This window comes from Natator depressus, chromosome 8, assembly GCF_965152275.1.
Source record: "Natator depressus isolate rNatDep1 chromosome 8, rNatDep2.hap1, whole genome shotgun sequence".
In the NCBI taxonomy this organism is placed as follows: domain Eukaryota; kingdom Metazoa; phylum Chordata; order Testudines; family Cheloniidae; genus Natator; species Natator depressus.
Genome location: NC_134241.1, coordinates 482509 through 509636, shown reverse-complemented (window position 1 = coordinate 509636; position 27128 = coordinate 482509). Strand labels below are relative to the sequence as shown.

The following is a 27128-nucleotide window of genomic DNA, read 5'->3' as shown; positions in this document are numbered from 1 at the left end:
TGGTGCAACTCACAGGCCAGCTTAAAACAGCTCGCAGGCTGGATCTGGCCTGCGGGCCATAGTTTGCCCACCCCTGCTTTAGGGCTCAAGCAGCCTTTGCTGCCTGCTTGGTGAATACTTCCATTACTGACAATATCATAGAATATCAGGGTTGGAAGGGACCTTGGGAGGTCATCTAGTCCAACCCCCTGCTCAAAGCAGGACCAATCCCCAATCAAATCATCCCAGCCAGGGCTTTATCAAGCCTGACCTTAAAAACTTCCAAGGAAGGAGATTCTACCACCTCCCTAGGTAACGCATTCCAGTGTTTCACCACCCTCCTAGTGAAAAAGTTTTTCCTAATATCCAACCTAAACCTCCCCCACTGCAACTTGAGACCATTACTCCTTGTCCTGTCCTCTTCTACCACTGAGAATAGTCTAGAACCATCCTCTTTGGAACCACCTCTCATGTAGTTGAAAGCAGCTATCAAATCCCCCCTCATTCTTCTCTTCTGCAGACTAAACAATCCCAGTTCCCTCAGCCTCTCCTCATAAGTCATGTGTTCCAGACCCCTAATCATTTTTGTTGCCCTTCGCTGGACTCTCTCCAATTTATCCACATCCTTCTTGTAGTGTGGGGCCCAAAACTGGACACAGTACTCCAGATGAGGCCTCACCAATGTCGAATAGAGGGGAACGATCACGTCCCTCGATCTGCTCTCTATGCCCCTACTTATACATCCCAAAATGCCATTGGCCTTCTTGGCAACAAGGGCACACTGTTGACTCATATCCAGCTTCTCGTCCACTGTCACCCCTAGATCCTTTTCCGCAGAACTGCTGCCTAGCCATTCGGTCCCTAGTCTGTAGCGGAGACTACAGACTAGGGACCAAGCAGCAATATACAGAGCAGCAATGTGGAGATGAGCTACATATTTACCATTGACTGTTCCTTCCTACAGACTGGATGCTCATTTTGGAAGGGCTATCCTGCAATCTCTATTCAAGTAGGACTCTGAGTCCTCAGACCCACCCCTAAGTGGTCACCAAGTGTAGAATCTGTGTGGACAACCACCCAAAGAAGAACAATTCCTTATCCTACAGTAACTGTGGTTCATGATGTGTTGTCCACTCGGCTTCTAGAGCCTGCCCTCCTTCCCCACTATTTCAAAGTCCTACTCCTCTGAGATTCCATAATGATGAAGGAACTGAGGCAGTTGGAGCAGTTCCGCCCTCAATGCCCTTAGATTGGAGGGGCACAAGCTCATGCAGAGAACAACCCCAACAGACACTGCTAGCCAAAAAAACTGTTCTCATGAGCATGGGGCACATGTGCACCAAGAGTGGGATCTGCATGGACAATGTGCAGAAGAACCAAAGTTACTGTAGGGCAACTGTTCTTTACAGCTCCAGACCATGAGCAAGAGGCTCACATAAAAACAGGTTTGTTTCTCTTCTAACAATCTTCCCCAGGCTCTGTCCAACAGAGTGCCAAGATAGGATGTAAGTGAAGATACTCTGCCCTTCTCAAACCTCTATCTTCTGGGATGTGCATAGAAACTCCAACCATTGAGCAAACCAAGCACCTGTAGAAATAGCTCCATATACTCAGTTTAGAGAATGAAACTGAACAGCAACTGAGTGACTTGGCTGAAGTCAGACGGCAGGTCAGTGATCAAATTGACACTGTTCCAGGCCCGTCTAAACCACTTCTGTCCCAGGCAGTTCAAGTCCAAACAAGATGCTGCATTAGTTTGAAGGACTCTGACTGCCACACAGGACACTGAACAGGGCTACTCAAATCGGAGCGAGGTAGCTACTAGCCACCTTTCCCCCTCCCTTCCCCTTAATGAACTTATGGAATATTGGATCTTTTCTGTATTTAGTTCAATTGCGTTTGTTATAATGGGAAGGAAATTCATGCCATGACAATACCCAGGGACAGTAACATGCCCACCGACATTTAATGAGGTCATTCCCACTAGCTGCTTTGTCACTCACCAGCAAAGCCAAGACATTTATCTGAGCCACAGACCTAACAGCAACCAGTTACTGGGGAGGCCACTTAAGATGGACACCTCTCAATCCCCAAATGCTGTTTCCCTTTCACGGCAGCAGTGAAGCTGAAATGTCCCTCTTACTGTGCTTGCTTAGGTGCAGCTGCAGAAAAAAGTCCACAGAGAAGCCAGCAGGGGACAAATTCTTGCAGTAGGCAGTAGCAGTCCCACTGTGAGGCCCTTGAAAGAAGTTCAGGGGTAACAGAGCAGAGACAACAAGTTTAAACATGTTTCAGCTCAGGCAGACAAAACCCCCTCATCTAGGGAGCAGCTGCTTCTCACACACTTGGAGCGTGACAGTGAGAAGCATAGTGGTTTCTGACATCTCAGCATAGGCACTTCACATTGGTTCCACAATGATCTTTGCCTGCATTGACACAACAGCTAGCTTCAGCTATGGGTTCTCAGGATTTCTGCCTTCAACAGAAGGCAGTACCAGACCAAAGCTTCACAGGAGTGAGGTGGTTGTTTCTGGAAGATGGGTTCAAGTCCCCACTTGCCCTAGGGTGGCCCAGAGAAGTATCAGCACAATTCATGGTGTAACTGAAGACAGGTTGAGTGGGGATACTCTCCGTGTGGGAGTGTTGTTGGATGACAGCGATGCAGGGAGGAAGAAGGGAGCAGAGATCTCTGTAGAGGAGGTTTCCCCTTGGTTGCGTAGTTGTAAAATCTGTCTCAGCAGGGCCTTCCCTTCTTCTCTTGTCTGAAGGGAGTCAGAATACTGCATTAGTAGGTCAATTCCATACTTAAATGTAGGTTGGGGCAAAGAAGCTTCTAAGTCAAATTCAGCAAAAAAGTGAACAATCACGCAACACTACTAGTTTGGCTCTCACTGGGATTGCAAGATACAATATCACTAGTAAAGATGTTGGTTTTACAGCTATTAACAGCAAGGTTTAAGATAAAACAACCCCCCCCCCCCGAATATCCTCTTCCCAGTCCTTTGATATGTAGGTTACTTGCTTTGCACACCTGATTATCTTACGTGTCTATACTGCCACCTCACCATAACGTCTAGGCACCTTCCACAAAATAGACTGGCAATAGCAAAGACTTTAAGGGACTCGGGCTCTGGTCTTCTCTTCTCAAGTTCTAGACAGCTTTGCTTGGGAGAAGGGGCAAGTTTTATGCTGATGATGGCCACAACATCCCCTCCTGGGTTGACATGGAAATCCAGAGCACCCAACTAGGGCCTGAGAGAATCTCAGATTCCACACATGCCAGGATACCAAGTACTTCTGTATTCTTTGCACTGTCAGTGTGGAAGAAACACAGGGGATTCCAGGAGCACACTGTACAGTAAGTCCATTAGTTCCTGCAGAAAGATTGCAGATCTCTAGCAGGAAACCCTGCTGACCACTACAAGTTTTAAGTTATTTTTGTACTACTGAATGCCAAGCCAGTGCAACCCTTAGCCCCAGATCTTCAACTAGTTACTAAGAAGCAACAGCAGGAAATAGGTGAGCAGCAGCACTGGGGGTCTTCTCACATAGCTGAAGATCGTCCACTCCAGGTGGATGCAGCCCATGCTCCTTCAACAGAAGTACTGCTCTGACTCCCAGAAGAGATCAAGGTAAGAATCCCCCGTAAGAAAGGGACAGTGGCTACTCACATCATTGAATGCACAGCATTTCTGAGCACAGGCAGAGGCTTCATCCCAGAGTTTACACTTGAAGTAATATTGGGCTAGGTAGCGGAAGGCAGTGCTCACCTCCAGGTGCTCCACTATCTCCTACAGCACAGTAAAGAAACAGCAACAGCTGGTATGGAAGGTAGTTCTACATCATTCTCCCTCACTTCTCCTTCCTGTCCCCCTACCATTGACTCACCCCACAGGAATAGATATCCTGGATGTATTTGATGTAGCACTGAGCAGCCTGTTCTGATTCATTCAGCTGTTCATGCAGCCTGGGAAAGGAGAGAAAAGGGGTCAAAAACATAGCATGGAAGAGACCCAAAAGCAAGAATTTCTGTCTGTCCTGGACAGGCCTTTAGAAAGGGCCTCTCCCAAATAAGAGCAAGTTCTGGACTGTGCTTTACTAGCTGCCGCCAGGCCCAGTCCCCTAGAAGCAGACAGACAACACCCTATGCCTGAGGGACAGGGTAACAGACCACCCACGAGGATAGCAACTAGTTACTAATATTGCCTGCCAATGTTATTATGGATTTCTAGGTTCTTCAGCCGACGACACATGCAAACAGAGGCTCTTTTTCAGAGCTAGGGCAGGACATTAGGATAGGAATTGCACTTTCCATAGACCTAGGGATACCACGAATAGCACATCTAAATAATACCTAGCCCTACAGATCTCAAAGCGCTTTTCAAAGAACACTGAGAATAAATGCTGAGCCATACTCACTTGGCTAGTTTCACCAATGCCATTTTCTCCACATCTCCCACAGCATAAGCTCTCCAATAACACTGCCAAGGAGGGAAAAGGTCACACAAGCACCTCAGCAAAATGTCTTCTCTAGCCTGCAGTGGGTTCAAGCTGATCATATACAGACCCAGTCACTGCAATGCCCTCAAGCAGAGACGCATGAAGAGGGCTGGTTTTCTGGAAGGCCGCAGCAGACAAATTCACCAACTGCTCACAGCAGCTGGTTAGTGAAGAACTTCCCCTGAAGTCACAATTATAAACAGGAACCTGCTAAGATTAGGCCCAGACTGCACACAGCTCCCCACTCCCACCCTGGGATCAAGGTCAGGACTGAAGAGGACTAAATAGCCATTCTGAGCACTATCCCACATCCATTACTTCTTAGGTGTTCAGAGGAAGACAGCTCGGGACAATCTGAAGTACTAACAAGACTTGTGCCTTTGTCTGCTTCCTTGGCAGCCACCTGGATGCCCAGCCTGCCCCACAGCACATCTGAGCCCTCAGTTACCTTTTTGGCTTCCACCAGCTGATTGAGTTTCTCATAACACTCTCCCAGAGCAACCAGCATACGGGAATCATTGGGCCTGTGAGAAATAACAGACAGTCAAGCTACCTCAGAACGTGGTATTGTCTCAAGCTAACTGAATGATGGACCCTACCACTGAAATCCAGCCCTAAATACACTACCTAACCACACTCTTCTATACCCTGATGATACATGGAGTACTAAACCTTTATTGATGCCTCTAAAGAGACTGAATAGAATCTCTACAGAATGTAATCACTTCAATGAGACTGCATACACTAAGTAATTGATACCTCCTGCACCTCAGCTTATAGCGTTCATTCTGAACTGCCAACAGTTATAGCTGCGTTCCCAGCTTTACCTCAGCTGGTGGGCCCGTCGGTAGTAATACAGACAGTAAAATGGCATCTTGAGGATCTCATAGGTTTGCCCCAGTCCATACCAGGCTCTGTAGTCCCTCTTGTTCACCTCTATTGCATGTCTGCCAAAGGAAAGAGAAAGTGGTGTAAGTGTTCCGAAACAGGCGGGATCCAAAGCAAGTCAGAGTTCACAGGGTTAGGAATATGGACCAACAAAAGAGCTCCTAAAAGGCCACAAAAGATACTCCTCCCCTTCCACCCAAATCAGTCACTACTTCATGCACACCCAGAGGCCATTCTCTGCCTTGCATAGTTCCTGCACACACACCTATAAGCCTGGATAGCTGCAGATGTGTTCTTCATTTCCATGTACTCATGTCCCATGAGGGTCCAGGCTCCAAGATACCGAGGATTCAGTTTCAAGGCTCTCTGGAAATAGAGTGCTGCTTTTTCATGCTGAGAGCGTAGACTATAGTAATTTCCTAGAGGAAGGTCAGAGGAATAAGGTGAACAGGAAAAAGCAGCAGGGGATTAGGAAACATACAAGCTGCGGCATCTATTATTTTTTCGTATAAGTTAGAGAAGGGACAAACCTATTAAGTCAGATCCAGTTCATTGCATAACTCCAAGCCCCAGTCTGACCTCAGTTTGGTCTCCAATGCTCTTGTCCAATCTATTTCATTTGTGCAAACCAATGAAGCTCCCACCCCTTACCCTGGAAAACTATCCTACAAACTAATAAATTCCACTTATCTATTTGGGTACTAAGTCCCCAGAACCAAACAACAGTATTCCAGTATCTCAGAGCTGCATAGAGAACCCACCACCAATACGCCCTACCAAAGGCCTGCATCACCACCTCTGTGCACTGCCAACACTGCATTGAGTTCTTTTGCTGCTATATCATTTCATCTACTGTTTTACCGTGACTGAGAGCTGCTTCAGCCAGCCTAGCCTCAACAGACCTGCTAACAATTCCTGTGGAGAGGGATCAATAAGCCGCCTTGCCACTCCCTGAAGCCTGGGTGGCAAACTAGTAGAAGAGCTGCCTCTCACCTATCACACAGCAGGTCTCCACACGATACTTGTCAATCTCACACAGATTGTGAGCCAGGTAGCTCAGCTCAGGCTTCATGCTCTGGTAGAAAAGAAGGAGATTGCTGTGGGGACAAGTGTGACACCACTTCAGAGGGAAGAGGTGGTAGGGAGATTAGAAATACACAGCTAGCATACCAGTCCATGGGGAAGAAGGAGAAAGAAGACAGATGCAAGTTTATGTCCAGAGAGACTTGTTAGCATTCATATGATTGGACAGACTTAACTCAGGTATTCTGCTAAAAAGCCATAAAATGCTTGCTGTGTGAGCTGGTGTAATTTACTGCAGAGGATTGTGGGTGAAAGGAATGGGTGCTCACCCGGACATACAGCAGGTTGGAGAAGGTGTCCATGTTTTCTATCCTGTATGGGTCTTGTTTCCTTAGTTCATTGAAGATAGAGAGAGCTTTGTCTATATCTGCAGACAGAGGAAGGCAAACATCAGTGAGTGCTGCTGATTGATGCAGTTTGTAGCAGGAAGCACTCCCCTTAGCTGAGTTCACTGACCTCTGATATTGTGGTAGGCAACTGCGATCTGGGAAATGATGTAGGTGCTCTTGGAGAATCCTGCATCAATGAGACTCTGGTACTTCTGCAGAGCCTCTTCTATCAGCTGCAGCTCTGTGTAAATGTGCGCCAGGAAGAACTCCTTCATCCAGGTGTCTGGCAAGGACAGGCACTTCAGCTGGCAAACAAAAACACACACTCAGAGGACAATCCACATCACCTCAATGCCTCCTGCAGAAAAGGGAAAACCATCAGCTCTCTCTTCGCCCAGTGGCTGGATCTTTAGAGGACAAAGGGCAACACTTCCCTCTTCCTGCAACAAAGCCTTCTCCTTAGACAGTAACTCCACCCAGCAGTGCAAAGACCAAGAAACAAAAGCGTGAACTAAAGGATTCTATCAACTTAATATCAGACATTTTATAAAAGGAATTCAATCTTGACCACAGATTAATAGTTTGGTTTTTGTTTTTTTTTAAAGCCAGAAGGGAGCCTAGCCCAACGTCCTATATAAAACACAAGCCATAAAAATGTCATCCAGTTATTCCTGCGCTGAGCCCAATAACTTACTTGGCTAAAACATATCTTCCAGAAAGACATCCACCATTGATCTGAAGATTTCAAGAGATGGAGAATCCGCAGCTTCCTTGGCAATTTGTTCCTATTTTTAAATCATCCTCACTGCTAAAAATGTATGCCTTATTTCTAATTTGAATTTGTCTGACTAACTTCCAAGGATTGTTTCTTGTTATGACCATCTCCACTAGATTAAAAGGCCTTTTAGCACCTGGCATTCTCTCCCCAGTAAGATATTTGTACACGATAATCAAGTCATCTCTTGATCTACCAGATTGAGCTCTTTAAGTCTCTCGCTCTTAGGCATTTTCTCCAGCCCTCATGTCATTTTTGTGGCTCCTCTCTGGACCTCTCAATTTTTTCAATACTCTTTTTAAAATATGGCCACTAAAAAAAATAAAAAAAATCAATCAATCATACACAGTATTCCCATATCAGTCTCAGCAATGCCATATCCAGAGGTAAAATCATCTCACTACTCCCTTGTTTACACAGCCAAGTATCACATTAGCCCTTTTTGCCATACCATTGTCCTGGGAGCTGATGTTCAGTTGCTGGTCCATGTGAGGGGGTGTACCAACCCCGCACTGGGCCAAGGGGGATGGACCAATCACTGTGGGCCCAGGAGGCCGCGCCCTGCTGCGCATGCTCCAGGTGGAAGAGCCAGATAAAAGGAGGCAGCCCAGCTCAGGGCTGGCTGCAGAGGAGGAAGGATGTGTACTGCAGGCTTCTCCAAAGGGTCCGTGACTCTCCAAGCAGCAGAGCCTGTGGACCCGGACTACGCTATGGGCAACTCGCCGACTGCAGAGACTGACAAGAACGCCAAGCTGCCACCAGCTGAGGAGATGCCTGGGATGCAAATTGTGGTAGGAAGTGACCCAGGGGATGCAGTGGAAGCAGATACCTAAACCCTCAGCGGGGGAAGTCCCTGGCTTTATAGGGCCTTGGGTCGGAACCTGGTGGAGAGGGAGAGGCCGGGTTCCCCTACCACACACCACACAGATCACTAGGCGTGGCTGCTGTTTGCTCTCAGTCCCAGCCCGGGACTCAGGGACCATAGAATGTCTGTTCTGACCCACCCAGGGGCTATAGACGGATTGCTGTTCTGCCCTGCCCCAGAGGCTGATCCCCCAATTGCTACTGTCTGCCCCAGCCAGGAAGCTTAGGGGCTACAGATTGTTTGTCCAGCCCTGCCTGGGGGCTGCAGGCTGACCATTGTTCCATCCTACCCAGACGACCAGAACTCCAACTGTTCTTGTCGACCCCAGCCCAGAGACTCGGGGGCTACTGACTGTTTGCTCAGCCCCACCAGGCATTCGGAGCCCACTGTACTGCAGTTACCTGATCTAACAGGGAATCCTGACAACTGGGTGGCAGGATGTACAAACCCCGCTCTGGGCCAACAGGGGTGGCCCAACTCAACAACAGGGCCCCCCCATCACACATGCTGGAGAATGCGGGCAGCGGTCGGGTCCTGCTAAGAAGACTAATACGAGGAGAGCTGAGTGAGAAAACCCCACAGCCACTATGGATACTGACAAGATATTAAAATGGATACTGGAAAGCCAGCAGCAGCAGGCTACCCAACAACAACAAGCAGCCCAGCTGCGACAGCAAATGGCCACCCAACAACAAGAACAAACGGCCCAGCACTAAGAGCAACAGCAGCAGTTGATTAAGGAGCCAGCAGCACAGCATCCATCTCAGGAAGAGCGTTTAGTTCGGCAAATGGAGGCACTCCTGTAACCGAAGGGGACCACCCAGACCTGCTGGGGTGAGCCAGGGTTCGGAGAGCACTCTGACTGGGTTACCAGTGAGGCTGGCCAAGATGGGGCTCGGATACGACCCGGAGGCCTTCTTGGTCACATTTGAGCAGGTTGCCAATGCGGCCCGTTGGCCTCCAGAGCACTGGGCTACCCCAGTGCCCCACAGTTAACTGGACCTGCACAGACTGCCTATCTGAGTCTAGACCCTACAGAAGCTCTCAATTATGCCAAAGTAAAGGCCGCCATCTTAGACCACACAGGGGTGAGCCCCGAAATGTTCCGTCAGGGGTTTCAACAGGAGAGATATCCCCTTGGAGCACGACCCCAGGCAATGGCTCAGCGGCTCTGGGATTATTGCTGGAGGTCTTTGGAACCCGAGAAGTTGACTGGGCCTCAAGCGGCAGAGGCCATCGTCCTTGAGCAGTTTACACAGATCTTCCTCCCTGGGGAGAAGAAGTGAGTACACCGACATCAGCTGACGACTCTCGCAGAGGCGGTGTCCTTGATGGAGGATTACTTAGCTGCAGAAGGCCCCCAACTTCCATCTCCTAAACCAGGGAGCCCTGGAGGCCACAAGAGGACACAGATGAGAGACAGCTCAAATTCAAAGAAGTGGGACCCCGGAGTAGGCCTGGGCCATGGAGGGTAACCTCCCACCTGGGAATTAAGCAAACCCCAGCATGAGACCCCAAGGGGAAGAGGCCCCATCTGGTGGGCCCAGATGAGCACCACAGAACTCCACGATGGAGATACTGAAGGATCGATGTTATGAGTGCGGCCAGGAGGGGCACTTCAGACATGACTGCCCTTTTATGGGCTGCAACTATGGCCAGGTCTGGGTAGCAGGCACTCGGGCCTGGAAGAAAGACTCACCCAAATTGATAGTCCCTGTGTGGGTCAATGGCACTCAAGTAACAGGTCTTGTCAACTCAGGGTGCAGCCAGACACTCGTGTGGGCCGATCTAATGAAGTCACTGGATCAGACAGAGGCCTCTATATACCTCCAGAGCATCCACAGGGATGTACAGCCGTACCCCCACCACTAAGGTAAAGCCGAGGTGGGCTGTCACGAGGAGACCTGCCAGGTTGGCCTGGCCAAAAAGCTAGTGTATCCCGTGGTCCTAGGTCATGAATGGTGGTGGTTCGGGGAGGTTATACAAGAGTGGGGGCAGCGGCTGCCAGTGGAAACGAACCCAAGATCACGAGCGAGGGAGCTCCAGAACCAAAGAGAAGAGGAAGGACGAAAGGAGGAACTCCCTGATCCTTTACAAGGTCCTGACAGCGTCCCATGGGAGGAGAGAAGCTGGAGGAGGCGGAGCATGAATGGCTGATGGGGACCTCCTGAGCAAAAGAACTCTTGGAAATGTTCGGCCAGGTCGGGATACCAAAAGAGATATCGACTGACCAGGGAGCCAACTTTTTGTCCCGACAAATGGAGGAACTGTGCAAGCTACTAAACATCCAGGCCCTGAAGACTTCTGTCTACCACTCCCAAATGGATGGCCTTGTCGAGAGGTTTAACAGGACCCTGAAATCAATGCTCTGCAAATTCGCTGAGGATGACCCAAGACACTGGGATGAACTGTTACCCGCCTTGCTGTTCACAGTGCTGGAGGCACCCCAAGCATCCACAGGGCTCTTCCTATTTGAACTGTTGTATGGGAGGCAACCCAGGAGGATCTTGGACCTCCTCAAAGAGACCTGGGAGGAACAAGAGCCTCGGCTTATGGGGTCAGTTCCATATTTATTGCAACTACTGGAGCGCCTTAGGAGGCTCGGAGGATTTGTTCATGGGAAGTTAATGAAAGAGCAACAGACCCAGCAGCAGAGATACAACCAGGGAACCCGTCTCTGGGCCTTCGAACCCAGCGATCACATCCTGTTGTTACTCCACTCATCCCCGGCCTAACAACATGGCCCCCATCACAGTCCACTATGACGCTTAAAATCTTTTCAGAACAGAGGTGTCCAGGATACAGTCCGCCATTCTATAGGAATAACCTGCATTCATTGTTGCTAGATATAGGACCTTATATTTGACTTTATTAAAATGCATTTTGTTTGAATGGGTTCATTTTACCAAGAGATCCAGATTGCTCTACAAACAAGACTGCCCTTTCCTTATTTACCATTCCATCAATCTTTGTGTCATCTGCAGATTTCCAAATTACTGATGAAAATGTTGAATAGTATCAGGCCTCATACTATTCCCTGTGAAACCACATCAGAAACATCTCTATTTGATGAAGATTCCCCTTTGACAGCTACTTTTTGAGATCTGTCAGTTCGCCAGTTCTTAATCCAGTTGAGATGGGCTTTACTGAAATTGTACGGTGCTCTTTTTTTAAATCAGAATGTGATCTAATGTCAGACACCTTATAGAACTAAGTATGGTACCACCTCTTTGTTCTGTTTGTAGAGCATGTAGCACAATGGGGTTCTGATCCATGACTAGGGCTCTGAGCAGTGCTTCATTTGTGCCAGGGCTGAGCCCCAGCACCCCTCGGCTTGACAGTTCATAGCCCTGGTACCTCTGGGCTTGCCACATCAGTTATGAAGTAAATCACTGCTTGAGCCCAGGAACTTGTTTCATGACAAATTAAGCACTGGCTCCAAGGCACTGCAGCAATACAAAGAGTGAACAATAAGTTACATCTATGCAGTTACCTTCATCAGCCAAATTTATCATCACTTCAAAAAATGAAATCAGGTTTGTTTGACAAGAGATTTTCCATAATAATAAAAGCCAATCAACATACTGAATCAGATTTTCCATTATTTTGTCAGGCCAACTGGCCTATTTCTATCCAAGTCAGACAGACAGGTACTCTTTGAATATTGGCACAACATTAGTATTCTTCCAGTCTTCAGGAACTTCCCCCTATGCCAAGATTTATCAAAAATTAACATTAACAGGCCAGAGAACACCTCAGACACTTTTTGTAGGACTCCTGAGTCTAAGTTATCCAGGCCTGCTGATTTAAAAATATTCACCCCTGGCAGATGCTGTTTAGCATCATCCTTAGTCATTAATGGACTGGAAAGTAGTTCATCCTCATGCAATATGAAATAATTCTGCTTTTTTCCAGCAACAGAACAGAAAACGTATTGAGCACGTCTGCCTTTTCACTAACAATTTTACCACTGGCATCTAGTAATGGGCCTAGACAGTGTTAGGATTTCTTTCATTCCTGATATACTTAAACTTCTTGATGTCCTTGGCCATGATAGCCAGAGATTTTGCCCTGAAGTTATTAGCTTCCCTTATCAACTTTCTACACTTCAATAACTTCTAATTTATATTGACTGCTGTCTACTTTTGCATTTGTTGTTATCTTTTGTTTCTAAGTGCTGCCTTCACTTACATAGGGGGTTGGACTCAGATGGAAAAGTCAAAGATAAGAAAAATCTGTACCAGATCCTGCCTGCAGTAAAGCATTCCAGACTACATGGCAGTAAATAGGTGCGGCATAGCAGCGGTTTCAACAAGATAAACAATCTGATGAGCTTCTGAACTAAGAATAAAACCAAGTGCAATGCCAATTCCAGGACATTAATTTTGTGATACAAGACAATGGTTGATGGAATAAAGCTAAATTTTACCATCTCTTTGTCTGTGATCAGATTACAGAGCTCCAGCCAGGCTCCCCAGTGCAAAGGCAATACATGGGCAGCTTCAACAAACACATCAATGGCCTCTTTCACCAGGTCCAGCTTCCGCAGCACAACGCCATACCTGAGCAGAGAAAGATACCAGTATAACTCTTTGCATCACCCACCTCTATTAGCTGTACCCATCTAGTCATAACCTCAAACAAGTGACAGGGCTACAAGAAGGGAAAAATCAAATTCCCCAGTGACAAATTCCCCCTTATGGTGCAGCAAAAGCACTAGAGTTCAGTTTAACAGGAGCCTCTTACTTCTTTATTCTGTAAAAATCAAACTGAAATAGCAAAAACCAAGCCACAGCTCATAAACTTTGAGCCCTATTTGAATTTTTCATAGTGGTTTGAAAAATGGTACAGAGACAAGCATTAAAAAGTCACCCTTCTGGCAATTTTTGATAAATCTCACTTTTCTTTGTCCCCCATTTTGCAAAATACCTATTTTATGCCGGAACCTGTCTTTTGGCCACATGGTTACTTCTCCCGTGTTGATTCCTTTAATACCAGTTATACATAGGTAATGTTTGTCTATAGAAACTTTCATAAAATTTTAGCAGAGAGCTGTGAAATAGGAGGCCAGGAGTTCAAATCCCATGCCTCCTAACTGGTTGAATTCTCATGCAATTAGCTAACCTTATCATTGAATAAGGCCATAAACCCCAACCTAAAACCCAGGGAAGAGTTTCTGAACACACCACATTTTTAAAAATAAGTTAGCAGAGAGCTTATGCAAGGTCATTTCAGGCCCAACAACCGGGGTCTCTAACAAGACTAACAGCTGCTCCTGGCCCACCTGCTTCCAGGAGTTCATGAGAGGGTACAGAGTGTTTCCACACACTCCTTCAGAGGTTCCCTTCGGCCAACAAGTTATGTCTTTATTACTAACATAGAGGGTTACTCTTGCTGTACTTACAGTACTGTATGGTTAAAAATTGACTTGTTTAAAAAAATTAAAATGGAATTTTATTCAAATCATATTTTCTCATTTTATTTATAGTAAATTCTTTTTAAAATCAAGGTTTTAAAAATGAAATCTGAATTTAATACAAAATATGTTAAGGCCTTAATTTATTATAATCTCTTAAAACATTTAAATAAAATAAATATGCTGAATCCATGAACCTCAAAAATCTTTGAGTTAAAGGCTGTTTTTCTAAATAAAGGAAGAATTTGGGGAAAACCATCTAACTTGAGGTCAAGCTTTATAAATTTGGTACAATAGGTCATGCACAGTATTATGGTCTTGCTTTGTTTAATAAAAATATATTTTACATTATATTTTGCGTGTTTAATTAAAGTCCAGTTACTATCCTCATGCAGCTTGGCACAAATCATGAGCAAAAAGTTAATTATCTAGTAAATAAGCAATGTGTCATTCACCATTTTTTATCATATTAAAAACCATAAAGTTAATTAATAAGAACCTGAAAATATTAAGCTATATAATTGCTTAAGTGTATATAGTTTTAGTATACCTTCCCTGGTAGCAAAGAGATATACCAAAGTTAGTGTAAAGTCTCTATTTAGTTGTAAACCTACATGTTTTAATGATTATATCAACCAATGAGAATGCATCTTATTTAGAAAATAAGAGATGTACAAATGGAAGCATTAATTTACATCATCAATTTAAATCAAGGCTTTCCATTTGGTGATTTCAATTGTAATTTAAATCAATCCACCCTGTTACAGCAATTTTTAAACAGGGATAAAAATGTACAAAGTAGTGCAGTTTCCCCCATATTCCCCAGCAGGGGCAGTTTCCCTTCTCCCTGAATCTAGAGAGCCATGAACTGAGGTACAGCAAAGCTGTATATATAAAAAAAAAAAAACCATACCACACAAAACACCACATACACACAGCTAAGAAATTAACAGACAAAAAAAGCCCTAAATTTAGTGGCATTTACTTTTGCAGCAGGACATACTATTGACCCCAAACCTTAAGAAAGTGGAAATAAGTTAAGGGGAAAGACTTATCAATATGAAGATGGAAAGGAGTATACAATGCTGTCAATAACACATCCACACACAGAGTAAGACACTCACTTCCATCTCCAGATATCAAAAAGCATTAAGAACCACAACTTCAAACTTGCACTCTAATGCAAAATCTTAGGCAATGATGGATAGGAATACATTAGTCTTTCCTTTTAATGTGGATAGGGCATGTCCTGCTGCAATCTTACCAGCCACTAAACAAGATGTTTGCTAATTCTCCAAAAAGATACTACTTCTCCCTTAGGAAAAGGGAAGAGGAAGAACAGAGTGCTCCAGAGGTTACTGCATCCCCATCGCACCTCCTCAGGGAAGGGTTCATATGAAAACTCCCAGACAGACACTTACAGATAAAGGCCAAAACCATCCAGCTCCTGTGCTTTGTGTTTTTTGCTAAGCTCCACCCTTAGCTCTCTTAGTGCTTCATTCTTCACCTGTCCTTTCTCCAAGGGGCCTGCAAAAAGAAGTACACAACTGGCTTTCAGGATCCTTCACTGGCTTGTGGCTTCACCAGTTTAGAGAATCAGATTTTTGAAGACCAGAAAAGTACCATTACAATCACCTAATCTAATCTCATGCATAACAGGCCATAGAATTTCACCTAGTAATTGCTGTATCAAGTCCATAACTTCTGGTGGAACCAAAGCATCTTTTAGAAAGACATGCAGTCTTGATTTAAAGACATCCAAGTAATAGAGAATCCACCACATCCTTTGGTAGTTTGTTCCTATGGTTAATCACCTTCACTGTTAAAAATAACGGTACTTATATACTAATCAAGTCACCTCAATGTTTTTGGTAAACTAAACTGATTTTAAAATGTTGACACCAGGATTGAACATAGTATTGCAGAACTGATCTGACCAGTACTGTATACAGGAGGTAAAAGTCACCTCCCCCTGTTTATACATCCCCTCCCGTTTATACATCCAAGGAACACATTAGCTCTTTTTGCTACAGTATCGCAGTTGCTTGTCCATTGTGACCTCTAACCCTTTTCAGTCACAGGTGTGTAGGCCTGGTCGCTGCTAAGGCCAGATCTCCTCTACCGCACAGGTTGTAAAACTTCCCCAAAATAATTCCTAGACCGTATCTCTTAGAAAGACATCCAACCCACCCCCCCATTCTTTAAGCATGACCTACTTTCTTTAGGAATGGGTCAGCCATTGAGAATCTGTGGCATATGCCTTTAGGAATACGAGACCATGCATAGGCCCAGCAGACAGAGCTACACTGCCCAACCACAGTCTCTCAGGACACAAAGCAAATATGGTTTGCATAAAGAGATGTTGGCAGTTCTGTTTTCATTAGCTTGGGCTCTCTGTTCCAGGTGAAAAAAGCAGATCCTTACCCAGACTATCCACTGTTTCATCATCTTTCTTCTTTTCTCCTGACTGTAAAAAGAGAAGAAAAAACCTAGTTTTACAATACATTATTCCACAGATTGCAGTATAATTCTGCTAACAGCATCTGAGTCGAGCTCCCAACAGCACCAACAAAAAATTACATTAGGTTTAGCAAAGAAACAAGGGATTAACCTGGCTTTCTAGATTGTTGCTGGGAAGAGAATACGTGGAAGACTATAACCCGCAAGACTCTGTGGGAAGACAGAAGGGGCAAATTCAATATTGAAGGATAGCTTTCCTCCTTGTCTTACCAGGTATCTGGAGTACATGTACAAGAAGTAGGCCTTCTGGCTCTTGCATCCCCGCAGAAAGTAAGCGGCCCTGTCATACTCCTTCAGATCGAAATACGACTTAGCTAATGTGTAAGCATCCAAATCACGAGCATCCTCCTAAAGAGGAGAGAGTTCATGAAATCAGTTTTGAGTTCCTTGGAAGTCGTCTCATGGTGACGAATGGTTAGGAAGGAAAAAAGGAAAACACTGCTCTGGAAGGTCAGATTTAATTCTCTCAGCCACACCAAATAAAAATTGAATACTTTCAGACATTCTCCCCAACCCCTCATTTCATCCCAACCACCCAGTTCTTTTATGTAAACATTTAAATCTTAGTTTGAAACAATGTATCAAAACAGTGAAATTCCAGAAAATAAAATATTAAGTGATCAACCACGAGAATAGATGAGTTAGCTGAATGCCGAGCACGAATGAATGCAGAGTATAACTTTAGGTGGGGGAAGGGAGAGACAGGGGAAAGCAAGTAATTTAACTGAGAATTTCAGACTGCAAATTTAAACTTAAAGCCAGAGAACTCTAAAATCTCTTTCATTATACTGCCTTCATAGAGCCTTATAACGCATCAATTATAAACTAAATTGGTGTAGTCAGAAACCAGATTATCTTTTGCAGAAGCACATCTTTAATCATTGCCCAATTATTGCCCCACTCTCCCTACAAAATGGTGGAGGCCTGTACACAATTTGTTTCTTGCAGAATGGTCTTGAGCCACTGAAAATGCTGGTTAACAATAGTCTACATGTTTCACATTAGGAATTTTTTCTTCTTGGCTTATACTGATTTTGGTTTTTAAAAGAGTGGGAAAAGTTGTGAATAATATTAATAACCATGATTTCCACGTTCAGTCTGCATAATGTGATTTACTATGTCATTTTATAAATCAGTGGTATGCCCTCACTTGGAAAACTGTTCAGTTCTGATCACTCCATATTAAAAAAAAGATACAAAAGAAACAGAAGGGGTCTAGAGACAGGCTAGGAAAGTTAACAGAGACCAGAAGACTTCCATGTCTGAAATTAAGATTAGAACCATTCAGAGAAGAGATATGACAGGGATAGGTAGGATTAGGAAGAAACTTCCCCTGTAATCAGGTATTCCACAGCTTTACAGAGATTATAGCTTCCTTTGATCCCTGTAGAAAACAGGACAATGTACTAGATGCATCACTGATAGGTTACAGCAATAACTACATTCTTGTTTTTATGATTTTAACTTTGCTGCATTAATGCTGTGTTAACAGGTTTTGTTCGCATTTGGACAACCTTGAAAAATGGAGTAGTAGATATGAGATGAAATTTAATAGTGCAAAGTCGTGCACTTAGAGACTAAAAACAAGAATTTTTGCTGTAAACTGAGGACTTATCAGTTTGAAGCAACAGAGGAGTAGAGAGACTTGGGTGTATTGGTGGATCACAGATTACTATGAGTCAACATGATGCAGCCATGAAAAAGGCTAATGCAATCTTAGAATGCATCCGCTGAGGTATTTCCAGGAGAGACAGGGAACTGTTCGTGCCATTATACAAGGCATTGGTGAGATCTCATCTGTAATACCATGTGCAATTCTGGTCTCCCACATTTAAGAGAGAGGAATTCAAACTGGAACTGGTACAACGAAGGGCTACTAGGATGATCAGAGGAATAGAAAATTTACTTTATGCAAGGAGACTCAGAGGTAGAAGCAAAACTCGAACAGCTTAATGGGACTAAATCGGGGGGCCCAGATAATCTTCATCCAAGAATATTAAAGGATTTGACAAATGAAATTGCAAGCCCATTAACAAGAATTTTTAATGCATCTGTAAACTCAGGGGTTGTACCATATGACTGGAGAATTGCTAACATAATTCCTATTTTTAAGAAAGGAAAAAAAAAGTGATCCGGGTAACTACAGGCCTGTTAGTTTGACATCTGTAGTATGCAAGGTCTTGGAAAAAATTTTGAAGGAGAAAGTAGTTAAGGACATTGAGGTCAATGGTAAATGGGACAAAATACAACATGGTTTTACAAAAGGTAGATCGTGCCAAACCAACCTGATCTCCTTCTTCGAGAAAGTAACAGTTTTTTTAGACAAAGGAAACGCAGTGGATCTAATTTACCTCGATTTCAGTAAGGCGTTTGATACGGTGCCACATGGGGAATTATTAGTTAAATTGGAAAAGATGGGGATCAATATGAAAATTGAAAGGTGGATAAGGAACTGGTTAACAGGGAGACTACAGCGGGTCATACTGAAAGGTGAACTGTCAGGCTGGAAGGAGGTTACTAGTGGAGTTCCTCAGGGATCAGTTTTGGGACCAATCTTTTTATTACTGACCTCGGCACAAAAAGTGGGAGTGTGCTAATAAAGTTTGCAGATGATACAAAGCTGGGAGGTATTGCCAATTTAGATAGAGACCGGGATATCATACAGGAAGATCTGGATGACATTGTAAACTGGAGTAATAGTAATAGGATGAAATTTAATAGTGAGAAGTGTAAGGTCATGCATTTAGGGATTAATAACAAGAATTTTAGTTATAAGCTGGGGGCGCAATAGTTAGAAGCAACAGAGGAGGAGAAGGACCTTGGAGTATTGGTTGATCACAGGACAGCTATGAGCTGCCAATGTGATATGGCTATGAAAAAAAGCTAATGAGGTCTTGGGATGCATCAGGCGAGGTATTTCCAGTAGAGATAAGGAGGTTTTAGTACCATTATACAAGGCACTGGTGAGACCTCACCTGGAATACTGTGTACAGTTCTGGTCTCCCATGTTTAAGAAGGATGAATTCAAACTGGAACAGGTACAGAGAAGGGCTACTAGGATGATCCGAGGAATGGAAAACCTGTCTTATGAAAGGAGACTCAAGGAGCTTGGCTTGTTTAGCCTAACCAAAAGAAGGTTGAGGGGAGATATGATTGCTCTCTATAAATATATCAGAGGGATAAATACTGGAGAGGGAGAGGAATTATTTAAGCTTAGTACCAATCTGGACACAAGCACAAATGGATATAAACTAGCCATCGGGAAGTTTAGACTTGAAATTAGATGAAGGTTTCTAACCATCAGAGGAGTGAAGTTTTGGAATAGCCTTCCAAGGGAAGCAGTGGGGGCAAATGACCTATCTGGCTTTAAGATTAAACTCAATAAGTTTATGGAGGAGATGGTATGATGGGATAACATGATTTTGGCAATTAACTGATCTTTAAATATTCACGGTAAATAGGCCCAATGGCCTGTGATGGGATGTTAGATGGGGTGGGATCTGAGTTACTACAGAGAATTCTTTCCTGGGTATCCAGCTGGTGAATCTTGCCTATATGCTCAGGGTTCAGCTGATCGCCGTATTTGGGGTGGGGAAGGTATTTTCCTCCAGGGCAGATTGGAAGAGGCCCTGGAGGTTTTTCGCCTTCCTCTGTAGCATGGGGCACAGGTCACTTGCTGCAGGATTCTCTGCTCCTTGAAGTCTTTAAACCATGATTTGAGGACTTCAATAAGCTCAGACATAGGTGAGAGGTTTATCGCAGGAGTGGGTGGGTGAGATTCTGTGGCCTGCATTGTGCAGGAGATCAGACTAGATGATCATAATGGTCCTTTCTGATCTTAATATCTATGTAGAGCTTGGCTTGATTAGCCTAACCAAAAGAAGGCTATGGGGAGATAAGATTGCTCTCTATAAATACCTCAGAGGGATAAATACTAGGGAGGGAGACGAGTTACATTAAGGATCAATGTTGACACAAGAACAAATGGATATAAACTGGCTATCAAGAAGTTTAGGCTTGAAATTAGATGAAGTTTACCATCAGAGGAGTGAAGTTCTGAAACAGCCTTCCAAGGAGAGCAGTGGGGCAAAAAACCTAACTGGCTTCAAGACTGAGCTTGATAAGTTTGTGGAGGGGATGGTATAGTGAATTGCCTACAATGGCACGCAGCCGCTCTGCAACTAATAGCACCAAATATCTTCAACGGACAGTAACGGGACACTAGATGGGGAGGAATCTCTGTTACTACAGAGAATTCTTTCCCAGCTGTTGGGTCTTGCCAGAATGCCCAGGGTCCAGTCGACTGTCATATTTGGGGATGGGAAGGAATTTTCGCTCAGGCCAGATTGGCAGAGACCCTAGGGTTTTTTTCACCTTCCTCTGCAGCATGGGGCATGGGTCACTAAGAGGTCTGAGCTCTAGTAAATGGTGGATTCTCTGTAACTCTGAAGTGTTTAACTCAACCAGAGGTTATTGGTCTATTACAAAAGTGGGTGGGCGAGGCTCTATGGCCTGCAACATGCAGGAGGTCAGACTAGATGATCATGATGGTCCCTTCTGGCCTTGAAGTCTATGAATCTACTGTTAGATGTATGGCTTAATATACTGTTACAAAAGAAAGACATAAAATTCTGGGAATTTACGTTATGGTTCCCAGAACAACTTTCAGCCACTCTGTGTGTGTGTACACACACACACTAAAGCAGCAGTCCTCAAACTTTATTGCACTGTGACCCCCTTCTGACAACAAACATTACTACATGACCCCAGGAGGGGGTACTGAAGCCTGAGCCCTCCCAAGTGGGGGGCCAAAGCCGGAGCCCCACTGCCCCGCGTGGGCAAGCCGGCCAAAGCTGAAGCCCAAGGGGGCCTGTAACCAGAGCCGAGCTATCCAGAACTGATCTTGGGCTTCAGCTTCAGCCCCGGGCCCCAGCAAGTCTAACGCCAGCCCTGGCGACCCCATTAAAACTGTGGGTTCCCAACCCACAGTTTGAGAACCGCTGTACCAAAGCATACTCTTAAGGTAACAGTATACATTGAAATTAAGTACACATAAATGGAGACCGAGTTATGGGACTCAAATTTGAAATTTCTGATTTTGTGGAATGCACTTCTATAATGTTGTTTTAATACACATTTTTACAGTTTTCCTGATTAAAAATAACTAAGAAAAAAGCACAAATGATTGCATATTAGAATAAATCTCCCACATGTATCTGGATACTGTCATTAGTGTGACTTTAAATCATCAAGGATATCAACTAACTGTGCTAGTTCCAACCATTCATATTTTATTTTACAGCCTTGGCAAAATATATTCCTCAGTAAAGACTACGAAAAGGCTCGGGTTGAACTTGATGTTGAAGAGTTTTTGGCTAGCCGAATACAAACACCTGAAATGTTCTTGACGTGAAAGACACCATCATCTCTCATATATATTTGATATATATATCATATATTTTATATATATATAAAGAAGAGCTGAAGAGAAAGCTATATAAATATAGCTATATAAATATATATAAAAAAAGATATATATATATCATATATTTTATATATATATAAAGAAGAGCTGAAGAGAAAGCTAATTTTCCAATAGAAATTCACCTTTGGGCAGAGAACAAACTTTCCCAAATATGAGCTCAAAGAGTAATTGTTTTAGAAAGTTTAACACCCATCTGAGAAAGGGCTCTCAATGCAAAGCCCTCTACACTACAGGGAGCGGCCCTCAATTAGTTATAACATGATTCTATTCCACAGCACAGATAAGACCTCAATCGTATTCCCTAGACCAACAATTTTAAACTTGTGTCCGGAGTTTTACTGTAGTTCAGAAACATAGCTGAGGTACCATCTTGGATGACATTGTCACTAGGTCAAAGAACAAGAGTGCGATAAGATGGTCTCCCGCCTTGGTCGTAATACAGCAAGGGCAACAACACAGCAGTCCTAATGCATCGGTAATAAAAATGGAGTTGCTGCTGTCAAATGGAGCATAGCAAGAAGCACTACTAGCCCTTGAGGTCTCCTCACACAGGACCATTCACAGAGAATCATAGAATATCACGGTTGGAAGGGACCTCAGGAGGTCATCTAGTCCAACCCCCTGCTCAAAGCAGGACCAATCCCCAATTTTTGCCCCAGATCCCTAAATGGCCCCCTCAAGGATTGAACTCACAACCCAGGGTTTAGCAGGCCAATGCTCAAACCACTGAGCTATCCCTCCCCCCATATTAAAGGCAAAACATTTTGGGTGTAAGGGGAGGACACCCAAGAGAGACAGTCCCTTCTGCTCATTGTTGGCTGGTATCATCGTCTTTGCATCCATACCTCTGTGAGCGCAGGAGCCGCAGGCAGCTCGCTCAGAGGCAGAGGATCCAGGGCAAACGCCAGCTCAGAGGCCCTGAAAGCAAGAGACCTCAAACACATTAGCACCCCACAGAGCGCACCGCGCACACATCCCCAGCCCTCACGCAGGCACGGCGCCAGGCCCCACGGCCCCCCACCCCAGAAGCAGCTGGGCTCAGCAGCTGGGCAGGGCTCGGCAGGGACCCCAGGCACCTGGCATGCCCGAGCACGGGGGAGGAGGTATTGGCAGCGGGGCAGACGCACACCAACACCATCCCCATGGCTCCCGGTTCCCGCTGTGCCGCGCGCCCCGCGCCCCCGTCACCATTTCCCGCTGTGCTGCAGGCCACGCTCGCGACTCCGCTCCGCCACGCTCAGAAGCTGCTTCTTGATCTCGCGCAAGTCAGAGAAATCGCAGCTTCCCAAACCGGGCACAACGGCAGTAGCCGCCATCTTGCCCATACTCTCTCCGACCAATCACAGCCCGACATCCTCAACGCGCTTAGCGGCACTAACAACTGTTATTTCTATTGGGCAGCAGCCCGCGCATCTCATCCAGTCAAAGCGGGAGACGCAGATTCCTGACTGCTGATTGGCTGAGAAATGGAATGGTTTGGGCGAGAGATCTGAAGGGGGTAAATTGCACCCCCTTGGGCGCCTCCCTCCCTCGGTGGGGAGTCGGGGTTAGGCTGGGCTAGGGCTTGTCTGGCGAGTCATTGCCCCCCCCCTCCTCCCCACAGCGTGACCCTGCACCTCTCGGAGCCCCCTCCCACTGGGTGTCCCTGTACCTCTCATTGCTCCCCCACAGGGTGACCCTCCACCCCTCAGGGACTCCCTACAGCGTGACCTTGGACACCCCCCACAGGGTGACCTTGCACCCCTGAGTGTCTGCCCACAGTGTGACCCCATGCCCTTCCTACAGGGTAACCCTGCACCTCTCATTGCTCCCCCACAGGGTGGTCCTGGAACCCTCTGCATCCCTCAGTGTCCCTTTCACAGGGTGACCCTGCACCCATCAGTTCCCTCCCCGACAGGGTGATTGTGAACCCCCAGGTGCCTCCCTCACAAGGTGATTCCTGCATCCACATAACTCCTATGGAACAGCCCACCCAAGGAGCTGTTTGGGGGCTTGAGGAACCCAGCACAGGGCACTTCTCCAACCATTTTTCTTCTGCTGTCTCTGACTGCTCCATCTGTCCTGTGTGTTCATATCTGTCTCTCTTTGTCAACCTCCCTTCCCTGATTACCTCCATTTCTCCCCTGTCCTCTCATGCTACCTGCCAAATCATTTACCTCCCCATCTTCCTGGCCCATTCAGTCATTCCATGCACCCCTTTGCCATCCTGTGCCCCTCGGTCACTGAGTTCCCCTGTTGACGTTTGCTTGTGTCATCTCATGCTACAATCATCATCTCACCACGAGGCTTAGCACCGAGATGATCTTTTCAGGGTAAGCTTTAGTGCTCGTTTTTCGTATTTAACTTTTCTCTGTGTTGTAATGGTAGGGAACAGATGTGCAAAAGAACACAAAAATACTTAAAACCGATACATTTTTTTTACACAACACATAAGTGCTGGGACTATCATTGGGACAAGGATCTTAGTAGTACTCAAAATGACATTTTATGGATAATGAGAACATCCACAGTTACATTAGACTAGTGAATGTAAGAGATGTAAATCCTCATTTTTTCAGGGCATAAACAATCATTAACTGGCCACAGTCAGGAAGAAACTTCCCCTCTGGGTAGGTTATTCCAAAATTATCTGCTGCAGAGTTTCTTGGACTTTTGTCTTCTCTATCTCCCCTTCCCCCATCACCTCTATTTCTCCCCCTTTCTCTCACCCTACCTGCCAAATCACTTCTCTCTCCTTCTGCCAGGTCTGCTTGGTCACTCTATGCACCCTTTTGCCATTCTGCTCCACTCAGTCACTGATTTCCCCTGGAGACAGGATACTAGACTGAATGGACCATTGTTTTGTTTTGGTATGGTAATTCCTGCGTTCCTCATTTGCTCAGCCTGTGGGTATCCTTGGAAATTAGTAGTAGTTATGGAAGCACTAATAGCAGTCAGGACCAACACCTGCAACCCTGGCTTTGTCTACTCAAGAAAATTGCACCCATTCAACTTATATCAGTTTTTAAAGCAGTTTAGTTAAACTGTAGAAACCACCTGCATGAACACTTTTCTTTTGGTTTAAGGGTGACTTATTTCAATTTATCTTAAATCTATTCCAAATCAAATTAAGTGAAACCAAAATAAGGCACATTTAAACTGAGATAAGTGTCCACATGGTGATTTGCACCAGTTTAACTATAATAATTTGAAATTGCTCCTTAAATTTAACTGATGCAATTTTCTTGTTTAGACATCTTGTGTATAATCTTACTCTCCCCATATTATTCAACATATGTATAAAGCCATTGGGAGAGCTGGTGAGACATGGGCTGCAGTGCCAGCATTATGAGTATGCAAACAATGCCCAACTTTACATTTCCTATACACAAAACACAAATAGCATTATATCCCAGTGTTCTCAGTGCCTAGTTAATATTAGCAATTGGCTAAAGATGAATCTGGGCACAACAGAGGTGATGTTGCTAAGGAGAGAGCAACTGCTTTGAAGAACATGCCTCTATAACATTTCCCAGTATCGAAGGCATTTAATTTCAGAGTAAGTAGGTTCACAGCCTAGGGAAACATTTGGATTCCTCAGTACTTCTGGATGCCTAAATAACCATGATAAAAAAGCATCCACTTCCATTGTGACTGGCTTTCCTATTGTACCTAAACCTGTTAGACACAAACCTGTCAACAACAAACCACCTTTTGCCACCTTTAGGTTTAATTATTGCAGTTTGTTATAACAATAGTACAGCCGCAGTCTGAAAAAGCTCCAAATGATACAAACTACAGTAGTTTCTGAGAGCCTATAGAGTGTGTCTAGGCTAAGACCAAACGTGGAAACTTCAGCCCAAAATAAGTTTGTCTGAGAATGCTATCAATGGCCAAGGGGAGTATAATGGAGGCTGCATTTCACCCTAAATGATAGCAGTTGCTACTGGTCCTCCTACAACAGAGTTGAGAGTCAGCATGTTTTCGTGGTTTGTATTCACAACAGGGCGACAAGAGCTCCTGAGTTCTAATCCTAACTCTCCCAGTGACTTGTTCTGTGCCCTCAGTTAAGTTTTAACCTCTGTGCCTTGGTTTCCTCATCTAAAAGGAAGATATTTACCTATCTCACAGGAGGGCAAGAATTAATTTATTAATGTTTGTCAGGTACTACATAAGTGCTGGGTATTACATCATAATCAAGAACGTACAAAAAGAATTCGGTCCTCCTTTTATACAAACTGATTTTAACAGGAAAGTCTGTTTGATCTGCTTTTCTGTATTTATATGCACCTGCCTCTCCCAATCACCATAGTATTGAAGTGCCTACCAAGTACCTTAAAAAAGAGACAATCTCTCTCATGTCTATGTGTATGAATTTAGGGTTCAAAATTAGTTTTGTATTTATTTCTGAACATAGTGAGCTCTATGGTCATTCTTATTCCTTACAAGAATGAGTTCCATAGTTTAGATCCAGTTTTCAAAAAAGTTCTGTCTCCAAAACTCACAAGCCTCCCTCTATAATCAACAGTTTAATTGTTCCCGTGGAACATAGCTGCCAGGGGAGATCATGCTCATGGAAGGAGAAGAGAGATTTCAGGTTGCTAGGGCCAATTCCACAGAGGGCTTTGAATACCAGGAGGCAGGCATCTTGAACCTGACTGTATATTCATTATGGAGCCAGTCCAGAGAACGGAGCACCAGGGTGCTGCATTAACAGCAATGCTATTGTTTAGGGTGAAATGCAGCTTCCATTATACTCCCCTTGGCCATTCATAGCATTCTCAGACAAATTTATTTTGGGCTGAAGTTTCCATGTTTGGTCTTAGCCTAGACACACTCCATAGACTCATTGGTGTTACACTAGAGAATAATTTGGCCTAGCATGTTTTTTACGTTGGTTATACCATTACCGAAAAGTGAGCTGTGTAAAGCAGATGTTTCCACGCCATTCTACACAAGTCTTCCACTGCACCAACATCTTGTTAGCACTTTCTCTAAGAAAGGTAGTCAGTATGTTAATGTGCACAGGCTGGCCTAGCTGCATAGATCAGCAGCTTTGCTTAGTCTCTAAAGAGAGGTGATAAAAGAGTATTGTGGAAATACTTTTTCCTGTTTGGCTGCAGTGTCGCGTCCTAATGTGGTTGCTGCCATCTCTTTTCATGACCATGAAGGCTCCATGTTATCTGTATCAGGGGAAGCATCGGTTCCTCGACTCTGCTCACGTGTCCTTTCTAACATAACAAAAGTGACTTCAGTCAGAGGTCACAGAACATGAATTGGTGATAAAAGGAGAATAATTGATTAGCATG

General features: G+C 44.7%; 1 protein-coding gene across 1 annotated transcript; it reads right to left on the bottom strand.

The window, feature by feature from the left end:
- Positions 1 to 442: 442 nt before the first annotated feature.
- CDC23 (cell division cycle 23) lies at positions 443 to 23178 on the bottom strand. Its single transcript, XM_074960099.1, has 16 exons — positions 23029 to 23178; positions 22686 to 22758; positions 16566 to 16703; positions 16260 to 16302; positions 15257 to 15362; positions 12849 to 12981; positions 6907 to 7084; positions 6720 to 6817; positions 6361 to 6442; positions 5633 to 5786; positions 5307 to 5426; positions 4928 to 5003; positions 4399 to 4460; positions 3868 to 3946; positions 3651 to 3770; positions 443 to 2741 (listed from the first exon to the last, which is right to left on the bottom strand). The coding sequence occupies exons 1-16, from the start codon at positions 23163 to 23165 to the stop codon at positions 2571 to 2573; spliced, it is 1770 nt and encodes a 589-aa protein (XP_074816200.1). The 5' UTR covers positions 23166 to 23178; the 3' UTR covers positions 443 to 2570.
- Positions 23179 to 27128: the final 3950 nt, after the last annotated feature.

Excerpts from the sequence above, each read along its gene's own strand:
- CDC23 (XM_074960099.1), bottom strand. The coding sequence starts at position 23,165 with ATGGGCAAGATGGCGGCTACTGCCGTTGTGCCCGGTTTGGGAAGCTGC. Across the intron at positions 22,759-23,028 it reads CTGCAGCACAGCGGGAAATG|GGCCTCTGAGCTGGCGTTTG; the intron begins GTGACGGGGGCG and ends TCTTGCTTTCAG. Across the intron at positions 6,443-6,719 it reads CCAACCTGCTGTATGTCCGG|AGCATGAAGCCTGAGCTGAG; the intron begins GTGAGCACCCAT and ends CTTTTCTACCAG.